The 16,636-nt window shown below is 56.2% G+C and overlaps 2 protein-coding genes across 3 annotated transcripts; both read left to right on the forward strand.

The window, feature by feature from the left end:
• The first annotated feature begins 226 nt into the window (after positions 1-226).
• Positions 227-3,923, forward strand: LOC134425888 (nascent polypeptide-associated complex subunit alpha, muscle-specific form-like). Its single transcript, XM_063170906.1, has 7 exons — positions 227-830; positions 906-1,070; positions 1,398-1,529; positions 1,866-1,967; positions 2,489-2,589; positions 3,224-3,317; positions 3,534-3,923. The coding sequence occupies exons 1-7, from the start codon at positions 227-229 to the stop codon at positions 3,707-3,709; spliced, it is 1,374 nt and encodes a 457-aa protein (XP_063026976.1). The 3' UTR covers positions 3,710-3,923.
• A 147-nt stretch (positions 3,924-4,070) lies between these two features.
• Positions 4,071-15,913, forward strand: SLC7A3 (solute carrier family 7 member 3). 2 transcript variants are annotated; one of them, XM_063170444.1, is made up of 13 exons: positions 4,071-5,101; positions 5,303-5,383; positions 7,781-8,189; positions 8,363-8,521; positions 8,610-8,787; positions 8,879-8,991; positions 9,858-10,080; positions 10,259-10,398; positions 10,894-10,996; positions 11,282-11,493; positions 12,127-12,293; positions 12,559-12,667; positions 12,773-15,913. In XM_063170444.1, exons 3-13 carry the CDS (start codon positions 7,820-7,822, stop codon positions 12,904-12,906), a joined length of 1,908 nt encoding a protein of 635 aa, XP_063026514.1. In that variant the 5' UTR covers positions 4,071-5,101; positions 5,303-5,383; positions 7,781-7,819; the 3' UTR covers positions 12,907-15,913. The 2 variants fall into 2 exon arrangements, with proteins under 2 accessions (XP_063026514.1, XP_063026515.1); XM_063170445.1 differs by lacking the exons at positions 4,071-5,101; positions 5,303-5,383 and adding an exon at positions 6,363-6,727.
• The last annotated feature ends 723 nt before the right edge of the window (positions 15,914-16,636 follow it).

The raw sequence follows: 16,636 nt of genomic DNA on the forward strand, positions 1-16,636 counted from the left end.
CTGGTCCTGGGGGCTACCGGGACGGGGGAACCGCCGGGACAGAGCGGGCTCCGGCGAGGGGGCGGGAGAGCTGCCGGGACAGAGCGGGCTCCGGCGGGGCGGGGGAACGGCCGGGGGAAGATGGACATGGCTGGGGCGGGAGAACGGCCGGAACAGAGCGGGCGGGGCCGGCACAGGGCGGAGGCGGGCGGCGCTCTCCCGTTCTCTCCGGCGGTTCCGAGGTGCGATGTGGCGACCGGAGTCGCAGCCCGGCCCCGGCTCGCCGGACTGCCCTGACCTGCTGCAGCACGTCCCGGCGCTGCGCTCGCCGGTCACCCCGCTGTACCTCAGCTTCTTCGAGGAGGAGTGTCGCGCCATCGTCACCCAGCTGCGCCGCGGGGCGGCCGCGGAGCCCTCCCCGGGCCCGGGGGAGCTCAGCGGGCTGCAGCCCAAGCCCCCCGGGCCCGCCACCTCCACGCCGCTGCCCTTACCGAGCCACGGGCGGCTCCCCGACTCGAGCGCGGGCGATTGCAAGGCCGCTGCTGCCCCTGGCCCGGCCCCGGCCCCGGGGGAGCCCGGGTCCCTCCCGCAGCCCGCGGCCGGCGGTAGCCCCGGCGCCCGCCCCGCTCGCAAGCCCGCTGTGTCCCGGCGGGCGCGGCGCGGCCCCGAGCTGCCCTCCGGCGGCGGCCCCGGCACTCCTGCCCGCTCCCCGGCGCCCGCCCCGCTCGCACGCTCCGCGGCCCCGAGCTGCAGGCTCGCTCTGCCCCGCGCACGGGCCTCGCTGGGGCTGCAGCTCCCCGCGGCCGGCACGGGGCGCGGCGCCTGGGAAACGCGGCTCCTGCGGCCCCCAGGTAAGCGGGGGCACGGCGGGGAGCCCCGGCTCGGCACCGCCAGCCCGGCCCTGCAAAACCCCCTCTCTCCCCCAGGGACCAGGCTGAAGCTCACCTCGCCTGCCAGGTCCAGGCTTCCACGTGCCAGCGGGGCTTCGCAGCAGGCACAGCCTTCCAGCCTTCCCAGACTCGCCCCCCGGGCCAGAGCGGTGAAAAGTAATTCTGCACCTGCCAGATGCCTCGCGCGAAGCAGGGAAGCACGTAGGTTACGGTGCTGCACCGAGAAGGGGAAGGGCTTGGGCTGCAGCCCAAGAGGGGGACAGGGCATGGGGAGTCCATGGGAGCGGCACAGGTAGGAGTCTAGGAAATAGTCTCGTACCCCGAGGGGTGTGTTAGCACTGCCTGGCCTCCTGCCAGTGTGGGCTGGCAGCCTGTTGAGTTTGAAGCCTTCACCCCGTGGTGTTGTGGGGTCACAGGTGCCTGTGCTCCTAGGGCAGGCAGCCTGGCTGACTGAGCCCCGGCCTGCCTGAAGAAGGTGCAATGGAGCTGCTTGGGAATAGCGGCCTCTGTGTTTACTGTTCGCTACAGCTGCTGCCAAGGTTGGGAGTTGTAAACAGCCCTCTTCAAAGCTTTCTACAGGAATTCCTACTGTGGCTTCCTGCTCCTCACTGCGGCCTCCGGAAAAAGTGATTTCGTTCAAGCGTTTTGGCCTCAATAGAGGTGAGTCTTGGCAGAAGCCTCAGAGGCTGCAGAGTCGTGGGAGAGGGGCACTGCTGCCGTGGGAAGAACGTCCAGGTCCTCGCTGCAGGGTCAAAGCTCATCCTGGGGAATGGACTGGGGGGGTACTGCATGTGCTTGGACTCACAGGAGGGGAGGTAAAGTGCTGAGCAAGCAAGACTGGGTGAAGTCCTTTCCCTCTTTTGCTGGAGAGGCATCCAGCAAAGAATCTGAACAAATCTGGTGCTTGAGGCTCGTTCATAGGAGAGGGAGTGGCCGTAGTCAGTCTCTTAGCAGGGGTTGATGCTCTTTCTTTTCCATCCCTGGGTCTCGCTTCAGAATCAACTACAGAAGAGCTGGTGTGCAATAGGACCCGAGAGCTGAAGGAAAATGATGAGAGCAAAGAAAGGCTGGTTGCAGCAAGCATTGACTTGGGAGCAAGTGAGCAGTTTGGAGGTGTAGATTCTGGCCTCGTGTTGGGGGGGAGTGTGGAGAAACATGGGCAGCTGCTTGTTGGGCAGTGCTGCTCCCCAGCTGGGCCCTGTCTGACCAGGTGAGGCCCTGGCTGAGGGTGCTCCAGCCTGTGCTGCAGGCAGGGGGTGCTGCCTGCCCAGGAACTGCAGCCGGGCAGCCCGCAGTGCTGAGCCCTGCCGAGGGAAGGGAGGCCAGGAGGCTCTCCCCGCTCTCTGCAACAGCCCTGTCCCACCCTGCCCGGGCAGCTGCTGCCCTCTCTGTGAGAGCAGACTCCCAGCAGCAGCCCAGAGCCTCTGGGAGCCAGGACATACAGGAGCACTTTGTCCCAGCAGCGCCCATACAGGCCAAGCCAGCAGCAGCTGTTGGGCTGGGAGACTTCTGGCTCTCTTGGACAGGTTCTGTCTTTCCCTGATCTGGAGCAGCTCTGTGGCCAGGTTGAGGAGGGGCTGAGGATGGCAGGTTTCTAATGCTGACACCTCTCTTGACAGGTAGAAATGACCAGACATGGGAGTATGAGAAGTCCTCTTTGTCCAGTGAGCTGGCCCCTGGCCTGACTTCAGGGGGTGAAGATGCATTTCCTGCTGAGCAGGTGAGAGCCAGCTGTGTCCTGTCATGGAGCACTGTTCAGTCTCTGGCTTGGGCCAGCTATGCCAGAGGTAGGAGATGATGAGACCTGGACCTGCCAATTTCTGGCTGGTACTTGAGCTGTTTCAGCCATTCTCTGGGGTTTACACAAGCACATGGGCATTTTTTGCCTGGCTTTACCAGCTCTCTCTGCTCAGGGGACTGCAGCCTTCTGTCCAGCTAGATTTTCTAAGGGCCCTTTGAAACATGCAAACTTCATGTGGCTTGTGTTGTCACTTTTATATGTCCTGACATGTAGGACATGGCCCCAGGATGGGGTGTGCAGAGCCTGCAAGATGAATCTCCAAGTTAAGAAATTTTCTACCTGCAAAATAAGTTTGTGCATTTCCAGCAGTTTTAGGGCTCTTCACTCTGTGGCTGCAGCCAGCCAAAGGCATTCTTGTTTCCCCTGGCTGTTGGCAGATGCTCCCTACAGCAGCTCCTTTGCCAGACACTGCTCCTGTGATGGATGTGCCCTGGCAGTGGTCCCCAGGGGGCTTGGATGGGCTGCAGTGCTCCTCCAAAAGATGGGCTGTGCTGTGGCTGTGTTTTGGGGGGGTCCAACTCCCTGCATCACACTTACACCCTGCTCTTGCCAGTCTGCAGGTGATCAGCTGTCCCAGGAACTGGAGCGTGTGAAGAAAGAGCTGGAGCGTGTGAAGAAAGTGCTGGAACGAGTGAAGGGCGAGCTTGGTATGTGGAGCTGGCTGTTCTGAGGGCTGCAGGACACCTGTAGTCCAGGTGACATCCCCTGTGCCTGTACCTGGAGCTCAGGGCATGCAGCTCTGTGGGAGTGGGGCTGGATTCATGTTTAGGGGGTAGAGCAGGATCTCAGGGCTGCCCTAGAGAGTCTGGGAGTGAGGTATTTAGGATGGGCTGAGCACACACCTTCTCGCCTCCTGTCTGCAGCTGACAAGACTGCTCAGTGTGAAGCCTATGAGCAGACAATCAGAGCAGCAGGTATGTTCCCTCACTGTGGTGAGCCCTCACTTCTGGGCAGGCTGCAGGGATGCTCCAGTGGTCCCTTGAGGGCTGTGAGGTGGGAGGGATACAGCTCATGGCCTCTCCCAGGGGTCAGGGGCTGAGTGCCAGGAGCATTACTGCTTTGATGTTGCTTCCCAGGAATCTGTCTGAAAGATGCAGCAGTGTTGGACAGTGGTGACCTGGGGAGAGATTGACAGCTGGGACACGGGGACAGACAACAGTGTCCAGCTGTGTGAGCCCCTGGGCCAGTGATATATGTAGAGCTCTTAATTAATTTTTTAACTCCTTGTATGTAAAATAAAGGTGTCTTTTGCAGTGGTGCTTGTTGTCTGCTTGGGTCGAGGCAGTGCCCTGGGTGAACAGGACAGGTCTGTGCTTGGCTATGGCTGGTTTTGCTCAGCCAGAGATTTGAGGCCTGTTACAAGGAGGAGCTGGGGGCTGGTGGATGGAGGTACAGTGTGGCTCTGGGGAAGCATTCTGGACATAACTGATGCTTCCAGGTGGGATGCTTGGATGTGTGGTGGTGGTAGGCAGCTGTATGGGCAGGTTTCTTCCTTAGGCCACCTTCACATTGGATGTGGGAAAAGCCAATGCTGGCTGATGGCACATGAGACTCTGCAGGCTTTGGCTATTTATTACTGCTTTATTATCAGTGACTAGGGGCACGTGGTGGGAAGCAGCACTTGGGACTCAGTCCAGTCCCTCACTGTTCCTGCATGCTGGCCCTGGTCTGCTGCCTTCTCTCTGTGCTGGGTTGATGCAGGCTCCTTCTTGCACTGCCTGGTGTCTGGGTGAGGCACTGGAGACTCTGGTGCTGGCAGTGCCCTAAGGTTGGGCTGGGAAGGCTGGCCTGTTCCTGCTCCTGTTATTTCTGGCTGGTGTTCCTGGCTGCCCTGGAATGCACATTTACACATAGCCCACACCCCTCCCAGGGCACTGCCCTGGGCTGTGTGCAGGGGTCGCTACACAGGAAAGCTGTGCTGGCTGTCTCCCACCCCTGCTTGGCACTTGGTTGCTGGGGCAGCTCCAGTGCTGGCACAATCTGCAGCAGAGAGCCCTAACAAGCTGTGTGTTCCATCTATATGCATGGTGAAGATAGTACCTGCACCAAGAAGTTAAGGGAGTTGACTCAAAAAAGTGCCCTGCTATTTGTAAACAGAGAGGAACTCGTGGGTGAAGCTGGACTCAATGGTCCTTATGGGTCCCTTCCAATCTAAAATACTCTAATGTTTCATTTGTGGAAAGTGATGGGGGCATCCAAGGACTGATGTGGATCTGTTTCTGCAGGGCTTCTGGCTCCCTTTATGGGCTGGAGCCATCTCCTACCCTCCTTTGATGCTGGCTATGTGTGCTTTGCCACTGTTTGCCTTCCTGCTGCTCCTGTTGAGACATGCACTTGGCTTGTTCCGTGCCTCTGCCTGCTCCCAGCCCTTGGCCTGTGCTGCTGGATCAGGGCCCTGGATGATGGGAATGGGGAGCAGTAAGACTGGGAGGTGAGGATGGGACACTGGGAAGACATATGTGGAGCTGCACGTGAGGTTTGGGAACTGGAGACATGTTCTGATGTCCTGATGATGCTCCTTCCTGGAAAGTGCCTCCCACTGCTTGATGTTGCAAGAAGGTTTCTGGAAATAGGGAAATGTAATCTGCCCCCTTGCTACTCTGGGTACTTAGTGCCTGCTTGTCTGAGACAGGGTGACGCTGCTTGGAGTCCTGCTGCGCCCGTGGTGCTGCCTATCCTGTCTGAGACCATTCTCGGCGATGGTGCTGCCCAGGTGGGTCCTTGCCTACAGCTGTCAGTCCTGGAATGAGTGGGAAGTGTCTTGAGCACCTCTGACCCCTATTTACTTCGTCATGGGGTCAGAGGTGCTGAACTGCACGTTCTCGATTCTGCGAAGCGGGGGCAGAGCACAATGCGTCACTTCCAGTCAGAAGCACGATGTTTCCATCACCGCATACTCAGCCGTTTGCCCCCGCGGAGGATGCGGGGGAGGCACCGCCTGGCGCTCCCGCCTGCCCTGCCCTGTTCCCTTCCGCTCTGCAAGAGACTGACAAGTCTTTTGCCTCGCTAGCGGCAATACCGGAGCAGGGCATTGCCGATGATGCCGGCGAGGGGCTGGCTTACCTCCCTGAGCTGCCGCTCTGAACGGGCGCTCACGGCACGACAGCCCTGGATCGCATCAGGCGCGGCCCGGTGACGGGCGGCTCCCAGCCTGAGTGCGGGACAGCATGCCTCGCTCCTGGCTGCCCAACAGTGCTCCCAGGACTGGCGTTTCCCATCCCTTAGTGCCTGTTGCTCCCAGAACTGAGGGGCTGTAGCGGAGCAGCCGGAGGTCGGGGAGAGGCCCCGCACAAGGCGCGGGCGGAGCTCCGCTCGCAGCCCCCGCAGCGGGCTGGCCTCGCCGCCTCGCCTCGCTCCGCTCTGGCCGGGCCAGGCTCCGTTGTCATGGCACAGCTGGGCTCGGGGCACCCTCAGCAGCTCCCTCCGTGGCATTTCCCCAGGGAGCAAGGTGCCTTGCCCGGCTCTCTTGCCCGCAGCAGCCGCATTCCCGCCAGTCGAGCCGTGCCTTGGTCGTCCCCCTTCGGAAAAGAGCGCGGGGGCGGATGGGGCTGCCCTGCGTCCCGCCCTCCCTTTCGTACCACTACCAGGGCGGAACTCATCCCCCTCTCCTCTTTCGGCGCGAAACGGAACTGAGTTCTCCTAAAGGGGATCCACGGATCGGGCCGAGCCGAGCCGCAGGTAAGTGTGGCTCCGCAGGTGAGCGTGGCGGTACAGGCTTGGCGCAACCGGTGCCGTTCTTGCATCATCTTCCCAGCGCACACGCGGCCGGCTCCTTCCGCTCCTGCCGCGCTCCAACTCTGCCCTACGCGGGTTCCGCGGCAGCGCAGAGCCGGACTGGCATTTCTGGGGACGCAGATGCCCCGCGGGGGCTGAGGCGGTGGTCCCGAGCTAACAGCTCCCCATACCTTCGCCAAGTCAGGCGGGATGCGATAGTCGGTGCCGGGCTACGGTAGGCGCCGGGATGCAGCGGGAGGCTCCTGCTGCCGCCTCACCCATGCGGATCTCGAGTCCGGCTGCTGGAGATACTTGGAACAATTAAGCAGCTAGAGTTGCCCAGGTAGTGTTTGAGGAGGGTGCTGGTGCTGGGGGACTTGTTGCACTTGGGGTAAAGGCTGAATGTGACGCGTGCCAGCTCGGGAGGAGGTTTACCAAGAAGCAGGATTATTTGCTGGTTATAGGGGAACAGCCCCGAGTTGATGGCTGCCGTTGTGATCCTGATAATCCTCTATGGAAACGGTCACAAAGTTATCCTTGTGTGCTTAGGCTGATACAGTAGTGTGGCATGCGGTGCTGGGCACGTGGATGGAGTGTGCTCACTTTGCCGATGCAGGGAGAATGCACTGGTGGCTGGGTGGTTCGGTGTGGGCAGAGGTGCCAACTGTGGCCGTGGGCATTGGGAACCGCTTTCCTTGCAGCTCCTCTGTGCTGGATGCCTGCTTCACGGTTTGCTCATCTTCTGAGATTTTTGGGAATAGGTGGCTGCTGTGAGCAGGAGGAGCGGGGATGTCACACATTCTGGGTGATTACAGCCTGTAGAGCTTGCAGACTACTTAGCAGGCACTGTTAGCAGGCAAGGGGCTTGCACCAGGAACCCATACTGTGTGTCTGTCTGCTTATGCATCCCTGAAGAGAATATGTTGCAGATGCCAAAAGCAACAAAGGAATGGCTCCATCCCAGCCTGCTAAACCCTGTGCTGGAGGAATTGTCTCCACATCATTGCTGCCCACCTTTCAGACTGGAGAAATGTACCAGCAGAAAAGTTTGGTCTGAAGGATCTTCAGACTGCCAAGCCCAGGCTTTGGGACATGCCTATGAGCTCTATGGTTGAGACCATGCAGGTCTTGAGCAATGAGCGTTTTCCAGCATGGACTGACTGGGTTCATCCCTGAGGCAAGGGCTGTGCAGGCAGGATGTGTGCAGCCCCAAATGCCTTGGAGGGTGCCCCACCACAATCTCTGGCCAACCAGTGTGGCAGGGGTGTGGTGCCAATGAGTGAGCTGGGAGGAGGGTAGGCAAGGCTCCTGTGGGCATCATTGCCTACCCTGCCCCTTGCAGTGCCAGTCCTGCTGCCTGAAGGACACTGAGCTTCACATTTCCCTTTTCTTGCAGGGCTTTTCACCAGCTGAGCTTCACTGAGGAGAAGACAAGATGTTGAGGGAAAAAATGACCGTTTTTGGCAAGAAGCTGATCCGCCGGCGCATGGTGGACCTGAGCTCCGATGACACCCATTTTGCTCGCTGCCTCTCCACGCTGGACCTCGTATCCCTGGGGGTGGGCAGCACACTAGGGGCTGGTGTGTATGTGCTGGCCGGCGAGGTGGCCAAGGAGATGGCTGGTCCCTCCATTGTCCTCTCCTTCCTGGTGGCTGCTCTCTCATCGGTACTGGCTGGACTCTGCTATGCAGAGTTTGGGGCCCGTGTCCCCAAGGCCGGCTCTGCATACCTCTACAGCTACGTTACTGTTGGCGAGATCTGGGCTTTTATAGCCGGGTGGAACCTCATTCTCTCCTATGTGATAGGTACGAGGCCAGGCAGCCTGTGTGGGGCTCCTTCCAGCACTCTGCTGGTACCATGGGGGGCTTCTGGGGGCAGGGTGTGGGGTGGGATCAGCAGGGAGCTGGGTGCTCAGGTGTGGTGGCTGGTGCCAGTCTGCCCTGGGCTCAGACTAATGCACAGATTTGCCATCAACCAGGTACGGCCAGTGTGGCTCGAGCCTGGAGTGCAACATTTGACAACATCATCGGCAACCACATCTCCACCTTCTTTGTCACCAACATCCCAATGCATGTGCCAGGAGTGCTGGCTGAGCATCCAGACTTCTTTGCTTTGATCCTGATTTTGCTGCTTACTGGTGGGTGTGCAGGAGAGTGGCTCCATGGTACCTTGGGTGATGGCACCAGGAGCCTGATGGGTCCTCACTCACCTCTTCTGTCCCACAGTACTGCTGTCTTTTGGTGTCAGCGAATCTGCCCTCGTGAACAAAATCTTCACAGCAGTGAACCTGTTGGTGCTGGGCTTTGTTGTCATTGCTGGCTTCATCAAGGGAGACATCAAGAACTGGCAGCTTTCAGAGGAGAGCCATGGCAATTTGTCACTGCCAGACACACCGGATGACGAGTAAGTAGGGCAACTGGGATCTGGCATAGTGCAGGCACAGGCCCTGCTGTCCTTGCACCTCACAGCAGCTGCTCTCCTGCATTTCTTCCAGGAAAAAAGCTTTTGGCTCTGGTGGGTTTTTCCCCTTTGGACTGGAAGGGATGCTGACCGGCGCTGCCACCTGTTTCTATGCCTTCGTGGGCTTTGACTGCATTGCCACCACAGGTACTGCCTTGGGTGAGGGTGGTGTGGGCATTTCCCCTGCACAGCCTGCAGCTGGTTGGGAGCTGATGGGGAGGATGCTCTCACATGGTGTGGGAAAACAGCTGGTCTCACTGCTCCTGGGAGGTTTCGCTGTGGAGTGTGTGTTTTCAGCTGGGCCAGACAAAAGAGCCTGTCCTGCCCCAGGAAAAGTGGCTCATTACACCACATGGTTGGGAGCAGGGCTGCACCCTGCCTGCACAGCCAGCTCCCAGAGCAGCAGGGAGCCTTTTGACTGCTGAGCCGAGCAGTGCTGGGAATTGCTGGTGTCTCCTAGTTATTTCCCAGCCTCAGGCAGCCTTTTTTCAAATGACTGGGTTCATGCAAAACTGCTGCTTCTTGGAGCACAGGCAGCTCTCTAATTTCCTCTTATTACCCCAGAAATCTACTTAGTGGGTGGCTGGTACAGGCTGTTCTGCCTGACCTTGCCTGTGCCACCCTGCCTCCAGGGGCTGCCCAGCAGTCTCCTCCTTTCCTGCTGCTGAGCCCCTTGCTGGGAGCCTGGTGCAGCACACCTTTGCAAAGCCGAGCACGCATTCAAGGGGGATGGATCTCTGTTCAACAGGCTCTGTAGGGAGAGGGAGCTGATGGAGGGGAGGAAGGACTGGCATGGCCAAGGGCTGGCTGCAAGCCCAGGCTGCCAGGCTGCTCCTTTCCTTCTGCCAGTGCAGCAGCAGAATGGCCAGGGACCCCTCCTCTCTGACAGCCCCTGCTTGCTGCTCCCCAGTCCTGTGCTGCCATGGAAAGTCCCTGCTGGCTGATCCCCTGGGGGTGCTTGTCCCATGCTGTGCAGTGGAGTGGGGCACATGTGGCCTCTTGTGTCTGGACAGGGGAGGAAGCCAGGAACCCGCAGCGCTCGATTCCCATTGGCATCATTGTGTCCCTCCTCATCTGCTTTGTGGCTTATTTCGGGGTCTCTGCGTCCCTGACCCTCATGGTGCCCTACTTCCTCCTGAACAAGAGCAGCCCTCTGCCTGAGGCTTTCAAGGCGGTGGGTTGGGAGCCCGCCCGCTACGCCGTTGCCGTTGGCTCGCTCTGTGCCCTCTCCACCAGGTAGGACTGGCTCTGTTCCTGGCACTGCTTGGGGCACAGCGCAGGGACCGACAGCATTCACCTGGCTGGGCTGGGGATTTGCTCTTTCCAGTTGCTGTCCTGCTCCTGGCACAGAGCTGGTCCCTTCCCCTTCTGGGTGGTAGATGTGGGCAGCTCGCCTAATCTCTCTCCACGACAGCTTGCTGGGCTCCATGTTTCCCATGCCCCGAGTGATCCATGCCATGGCAGAGGATGGGCTGCTCTTCAAGTTCCTCTCCCGGATCCACAGTGGCAGAAAGACCCCTCTGATCGCCACCTTTGTCTCGGGGTTCTTTGCAGGTAAGGCTCCTGGCCACCTCCTCAAACCCAGCCCTGCCATGGTCTGTGGGAGTGTTTGTGGGTCCCCAGGATGAGGGAAGAGATGAGAATCTTGACTCCATGTTTCCGAAGGCTGATTTATTATTTTATGATATATATTATATTAAAAGAAAATTATATACTAAAACTATACTAAAAGAATAGAGAGAAAAGAGACATCAGAAGGCTGGCAAGGAAAGGAATGAATAATAAAATTGTGTGACTGCTCACAGCCTTGACACAGCTGGCTGTCATTGGTCATCAAGTAAAAACAATTCACATGAGATCAATCAAAGATGCCCTGTTGGTAAACCACCTCCAGACCACATTCCACAGCCATCAGATAGTTATTGCTTAGATTTTGTTTCTGAGGCCTCTCAGCTTCTCAGGAGCAAAATCCTAGCAAAAGGATTTTTCAGGAAATATGTCTGTGACAGTGGTCTGGAGCTGTGCTGATGCTGCCTGTCCTCATTGCAGCGGTGTTTGCCCTCTTTCTGGACCTGAAGGACCTGGTGGACCTCATGTCGATCGGCACGCTGCTGGCCTACTCCCTGGTGGCGGTGTGCGTGCTCATCCTCCGGTGCGTGACTCCTCTGTGTGGCGGTGCCCAGGGTGGATGTTCCTCACATCGTCCTGGGGGCTCGTAGTCACAGCTGTTTTCCAGGGGCATGATGCATCCTGGGGAAGCGTCAAGCCCCCAAGATGGAGGCTGCTGACCAGAGCCTGTGTGTGACTCTGGGCATATCCTTGAAGTGGCTGTCGCGGGGCCACTGCTGGAGCAGCAGGGATGTGAAGGTGCTGCCCACTGTTCCCTTGGGCTAGGAAGTTGCTTGGGCTCTGCTGCAAGCTTGTCTTACCTGCTCAGGTACCAGCCCAGACAGCCGAACTCCCCGAAGGCCGTGGAAATGCTGGAGCTGAATGGGAATGAGGAGGAGAGAGTGATCATGAACCCAGCCATCACTGCTGCCAGTGCCCAGCACAAAGAGACCGTGTCCCTGGCGACACTCTTCAACCCTCCTGGGGACACCCCCACTGTGCTCTCGGGGCGCATTGTCTATGTCTGTGTCGCGGTCATCGGTGAGTTAGTGGGAACTGGCAGCTGGTGTCCCCTCCTGCCAGGGGCTGGAGTGTTTTGGCCTGTCTCTGTAGAGCTGGGAAGGGATGGAGAGCATGACAGGCAGAGGAGAGGGGCTGGGTTGCCAGTCGCTGTTGGCAGTGCCAGCAGGTGCTGAGCCCTAAGCAGGGGCCAAGTGCCCTAAGCAGGGTCCCAAATGCAGGGTACACCTGTGGTTTGGGGTGCACAGGCGTTGTTGGAGGACATGGGTGCTAAGCCAGGGATGTGCAGGTGGTCATGTGAGATCCTTGTGATGAGCCTGACCCATGCTGGCCACCAGCAAGGGCAGGTCCCAGCCCCTTGAGAGTGCTTGGGCTCAGCCAGCGGGGTTTGGTCCGTCTGTCAATAGCTCCATTGTACAGCCCGAGAGGGGTGGCTCAGCCACAAGCCCAGCCAAGCACAGGCTCCCTGCAGCTTGCTGGTCTGGGAAGTGCCTCCAGCAAAGCACTTTCCTAAGGCTTTGGGGTGGGTGTTAGAGGCAGTGAGTGCTGGACCTGACCAAGAGGAGTGGGTGCCTCAGCAGAGCTGTGGGTGAGGCTCAGGGCCCCAGGGAGGCCATGTGCCACACAGTCCCCTGACAACCCCCTCTCTTGCAGCTGCACTGATCACAGTCATCTGCGTGGTCCTGACCCTCAATATGGATGCGCTGAAGGATGCCAGTGTGGGCTCTGTTGTGCTTCTGGTGCTGCTCCTCGTGGCTCTGCTCATTTTCACCATCATCATTTGGAGGCAGCCGCAGAGCAATGCGCGATTAAACTTCAAAGTGAGTGCAGCCCCCTGCATCTTGGTGTCTGCACCCCCTGGACTCCATCAGGATCTGGGCATTGCAGGTTCTGCCAGGGCTTGCTGCCGGGCAGTCACCAGGAAAGCCCTGAAACGTGTCTCTTTGAGGTGTAATCCTCAGTGTGGAAGTGCCTGGGTGCTGTGGGCTGTGGCGGGGAGGGGGTCCTTCCACTGGCCAGTAGCATCCTCCAGCCCAGTCTGGTCCCTCAAGGCACAGCTGACACAGCACTTCTTGTCCCTTGCAGGTACCTTTCCTGCCACTGGTGCCAATCCTCAGCACCTTCATTAACATCCTGCTGATGGTCCAGCTGGATAAGGGCACCTGGGCGCGGTTTGCCGTCTGCATGGTCGTGGGTAGGTGTCCTGTGCTGGGCAGTGCAGTGCCCAAGGTCTGTCCTGGGGGTCTGTTAGTGCTGCCAAGCCACCATTGCACATTTCATTATGCAAACTGTCCTGCAGGTTTCGTTATTTACTTCGCCTATGGGATTTGGAACAGCGTGGAAGGGAAAAATGCGGAAACAGCCCGTGCCACAGCAGAAAAACCTCTGCACCATCCTGGACAGGACCTCAGCCCTGGGGCTGCTGCGGTCTGAGGGCCTGGAGACCAGTGCTTCATGGACCTCTTTGCCACTTTGGGACAAGATCATGATCCAGACAGTACATCCATCCCCTCTCCTGCAGAGACTGAGTCCCAGAGTGAAGTACTAAGGTCTGAACGAAAGGTCCTGAGTCAAAGCTGACCTAGGATGAATGTCCCAACTGAATGTTTGATGTTTCCACTCATTAACAAAGTATCATTATATGTACTTACTTATTAGCAAAACATGTTCACCTTTCTGTATCTAGAAACAGCATAAGGCTACATCTGGCCTAATTAGGGGGTACAGAATCAGAGATCCTCCCCTAGATCCTCCTTGAGCCGTGACCAGGCTTGGGGAGAAAGCTGACAGGAAAATGAAATTAGAAATGAGGCCAGCTGGTTTGTTTGGCAGTGTAAAACCCGGGCCAGTGTCACAGCAAAGCGGGGGAGCCCCGTGGCCCCAGAGGAGGAGGCCCTGCAGGAGCTCCCAGCTCCTGGCGTGGCTCTCCAGCCCTTGGCTGTGACAGCTGCCCCCAGAGCTGGTGGCTCTTGGGCCTGGGTGATGTGTGAGGGATCTTCCATAATCACTGTAGGCATTCTTTCCTAGCAATGATTAGCATTGCTCAGCTTGTCCCCTTGCAACTCTTTGCTCATGGTTAGGTGCCTTGATTAGCTTCTCCTTTTGTGATTCTTTGCAGTTTTCCATCATAGTAAATGCCACTGTTCCTTAAGTTGGTGTCTGTGTCTCTGACCCTACTCACCAGCTAAACAAAATCAGTGTAGTCAGCAGGGTCAGAACAAAGTGTTGCTTTTAAAATCTAAATTAAAGTAACCAGTCCTGTATGAAATTCCCAGATGGGAAGAACTTCCATATAGTTCACTAATCCTCAGGTGGGCTAAGGTTGGAGGACCATGTGAGCAATGGAGAAGTCAGTTAAAAGAAGCTGAACTGATGGATGTATTGAAATGCATCCAAAAATCACATACTGAAAAAAGAAAAGAACTTGTGGATTTGGAAAGGCAAGGATGGATTTTGTTAACAGCATATCAAACAAACAAAACACCAAACAAAAGGAACAGTTGTTGAAATGCTCTAACATGAACCAACAGATGTGAGTTGCAGAATCAAATTGTAATGCTAAAATGCCAAATTAAGCTGCTTGCTGATAAGATGGATTTACCAGACTTGCTGAGAAGGCTGCAGTTAGAGTAGCTCAGTATAAGGCAAGGAGGGAGCAAGTGAAGCACAAGAAAACGCATGCAGTGATTGCAGAGGCAGGTGTGCAGTGGGATCCTGATGAATGGAATGGAGATATTTGGGCTGCTGTGGATTCTGATGAGGTTGGTTCCCGAGATGAATTTGTAGATGTGAGACCAGCATGGAGACAAATGGTAGAATTAGATGCTAATGATCAGGAGGGATACTCATAGAGGATTATACTCAGCAGGAAGTAAATTAAATGTTTGAGCAGTTTAGTAAAAAAAAAGGGAACCTCTTTTCTCTTGGATGGTGTGCTTGCATGACCAGGGAGCATCAGGGATAACCCTAGACTCAGAACACTCTAAGAACTTTTTAGATTGAGTTTGGATTTTTTGTGCAGGATGCATTTTGGAATAACGTTCACAATACTAATTTGTTAGCTTTGGCTGCTTTGGATGGAATACTAAATACCCTACAGCAAATTATTGGCCAGGATGTGAAAAAGTCAGTGGTAGACTTTGTGAGATTGTGTACAATGAGATGCAAGAGAACCTCTTGTGATTTTGTATTTGTAGATAATGTTACTGACTGAAGATACAAGTAGTCACTCCAGTATTTGTACCTGTAACTTTATTGCAATGATAGGCTTTTAGTTATTTATTTTTTTATATTTTTTAAATGAAAATATTTAGTTTTTTACTTCCTGTTATATCCTGTCAATTTTTTGGAACCTAACTACAGTCTGATTCAAGACTTGCAGCCTACTCCCATTGGTATGAAGTGGTAAAGGTTCTGTTCCAACACACAGACCTGAGGCTTGCTGAAATAAACCCAGGACAATGGATAAAAGGCTTTGATGGCTGTCCATCATGGTATGGCAGAAATCCATCATGTGATGGAGACATGGATAGTGGGACGTTATTTTCAGATGGATGCCTACAGCTACCTGAATTTTCAACTGAGTGCTTCACCCTGGTGTTGTTTTATTGATGCTAATCCCTTTGCTTTTTGTTGTGATAATTGCATTGCATGTTAAGGTTTGGATGATCATGAAACAATTATCTTACCAACTACCTCCACTGATACTAGACAATCCATGTGGTACCAAAGCATGAAATGCTCTCGAGCTCTATTTGGATATTGTGAAGCTTGAGTGATTATAGTCACAGGGTGTGTTGTGTAGGACAATGACTGGGAACTCTGTGGACAGGTAACTGGGGGTACAATTAAAGGAAACTGAGGACTTAGAACAGTTTGGAAATTATGGGGTATATATATTCCTTAATTTGGTGTCTGTGTCTCTGACCCTACCTACTGGCAAAACAGAGTCAGGACTGCAGAGCTTGGTCATGAGCTGCCTCTTCCCTCGCAGGGAAGTCACCTGGCTGGGTGGGAGTTCTGGTGGCCCAGGGCTGGTCTCTGCCCTCCTCCAGTCCCACAGAGGGGCAGTGGCACCAGCACAGCCCCCTGGCCATGAAAATTGCTTTCTCTGTGCACAGGAGGCCCCACATGATGCAGCTGTACTCATTCTGTGTGCCACGTGCCTGTGTCACCAGCTCCTCCCTGCCTTCCAGGTGCCAGACCTGTACCTGGCAACCCTGGCTGGAGCTCTGCAGGAAAGCTTACTGCAACTTGTTCTGGTACTCACAGTACTCTGGTACTCACTGCTAGCAAACTGCCCTCACCATGCTGTTTGATGTCAATATCTTGCTCAAGTGTCAGTGAGATGTCCTCAGTGTAGTTGTTCTTGTGTCCAACCTCATCTGCCTTTTAGAATTTTAGGGTGAATTTTTAAATCTATTAAATTAAATGTTTGTAAGTGCTTTTTCCTGTTAGTCTTGCTGTTAATGGCCTGGGGTCATGGGCCTCTTGGCAGGACCCTTCTTGCCACTGGGCTGGGTGCCAGGCTGGTGCCAGTGCAGAGCAGTGCTGGGTGCCATCCCTGCCCAAACCCTGCCAGCTGGAACCGCCAGTGCCCACTGTGAGCCAGGAGCTGTGAAGCAGTGCTTCAAACCAGCTCCAGACACTGCTGCTGGTACCTGCTTTCATGCCCTCTGCAGGGAGGGATTGTGCCACCAAGTTTCAGAGCAGTGGATACAGTAAAGGCCTTGGAAGTAATACCTCCTGGAGGTGCCAGCAAGGGCCTGCAGACAAAGCCTGACCAGAAACTGGGCTGCATCCATGAGAGAAGATGATTTTCCAGATTTTGTTCTGGTCTAAATCAGATCTGACATAAGTATCCAAAACAAACCTAATTTAAGGCAGATGGATTGTGCTTGGTTTTGGCATCTCTCGCTGTTCATTGGCAGTGGTGCAGGGTCACTGCACGGTCAGTGGTGAGGGACCTGCACCATCAGCTCTGCTTGGCCCCTGTGCTGGAGCTGGGAGCCCTCCCCCAGGGCTGTCCCTGCAGTAAAAGTGGCTGTGGCTCCTGCTCTGGCCCCAGCACAGACACTCACTGCCCCAGAGTCCCAGGCTGCTGTCCCTGCCACAGCCTCAGGCACAGGTGACTCTGTGGGTGCTGCCAGCCCTCCTAGCCAGG

The sequence above is a fragment of the Melospiza melodia genome, chromosome 16 (assembly GCF_035770615.1).
Source record: "Melospiza melodia melodia isolate bMelMel2 chromosome 16, bMelMel2.pri, whole genome shotgun sequence".
Lineage (NCBI taxonomy): Eukaryota > Metazoa > Chordata > Aves > Passeriformes > Passerellidae > Melospiza > Melospiza melodia.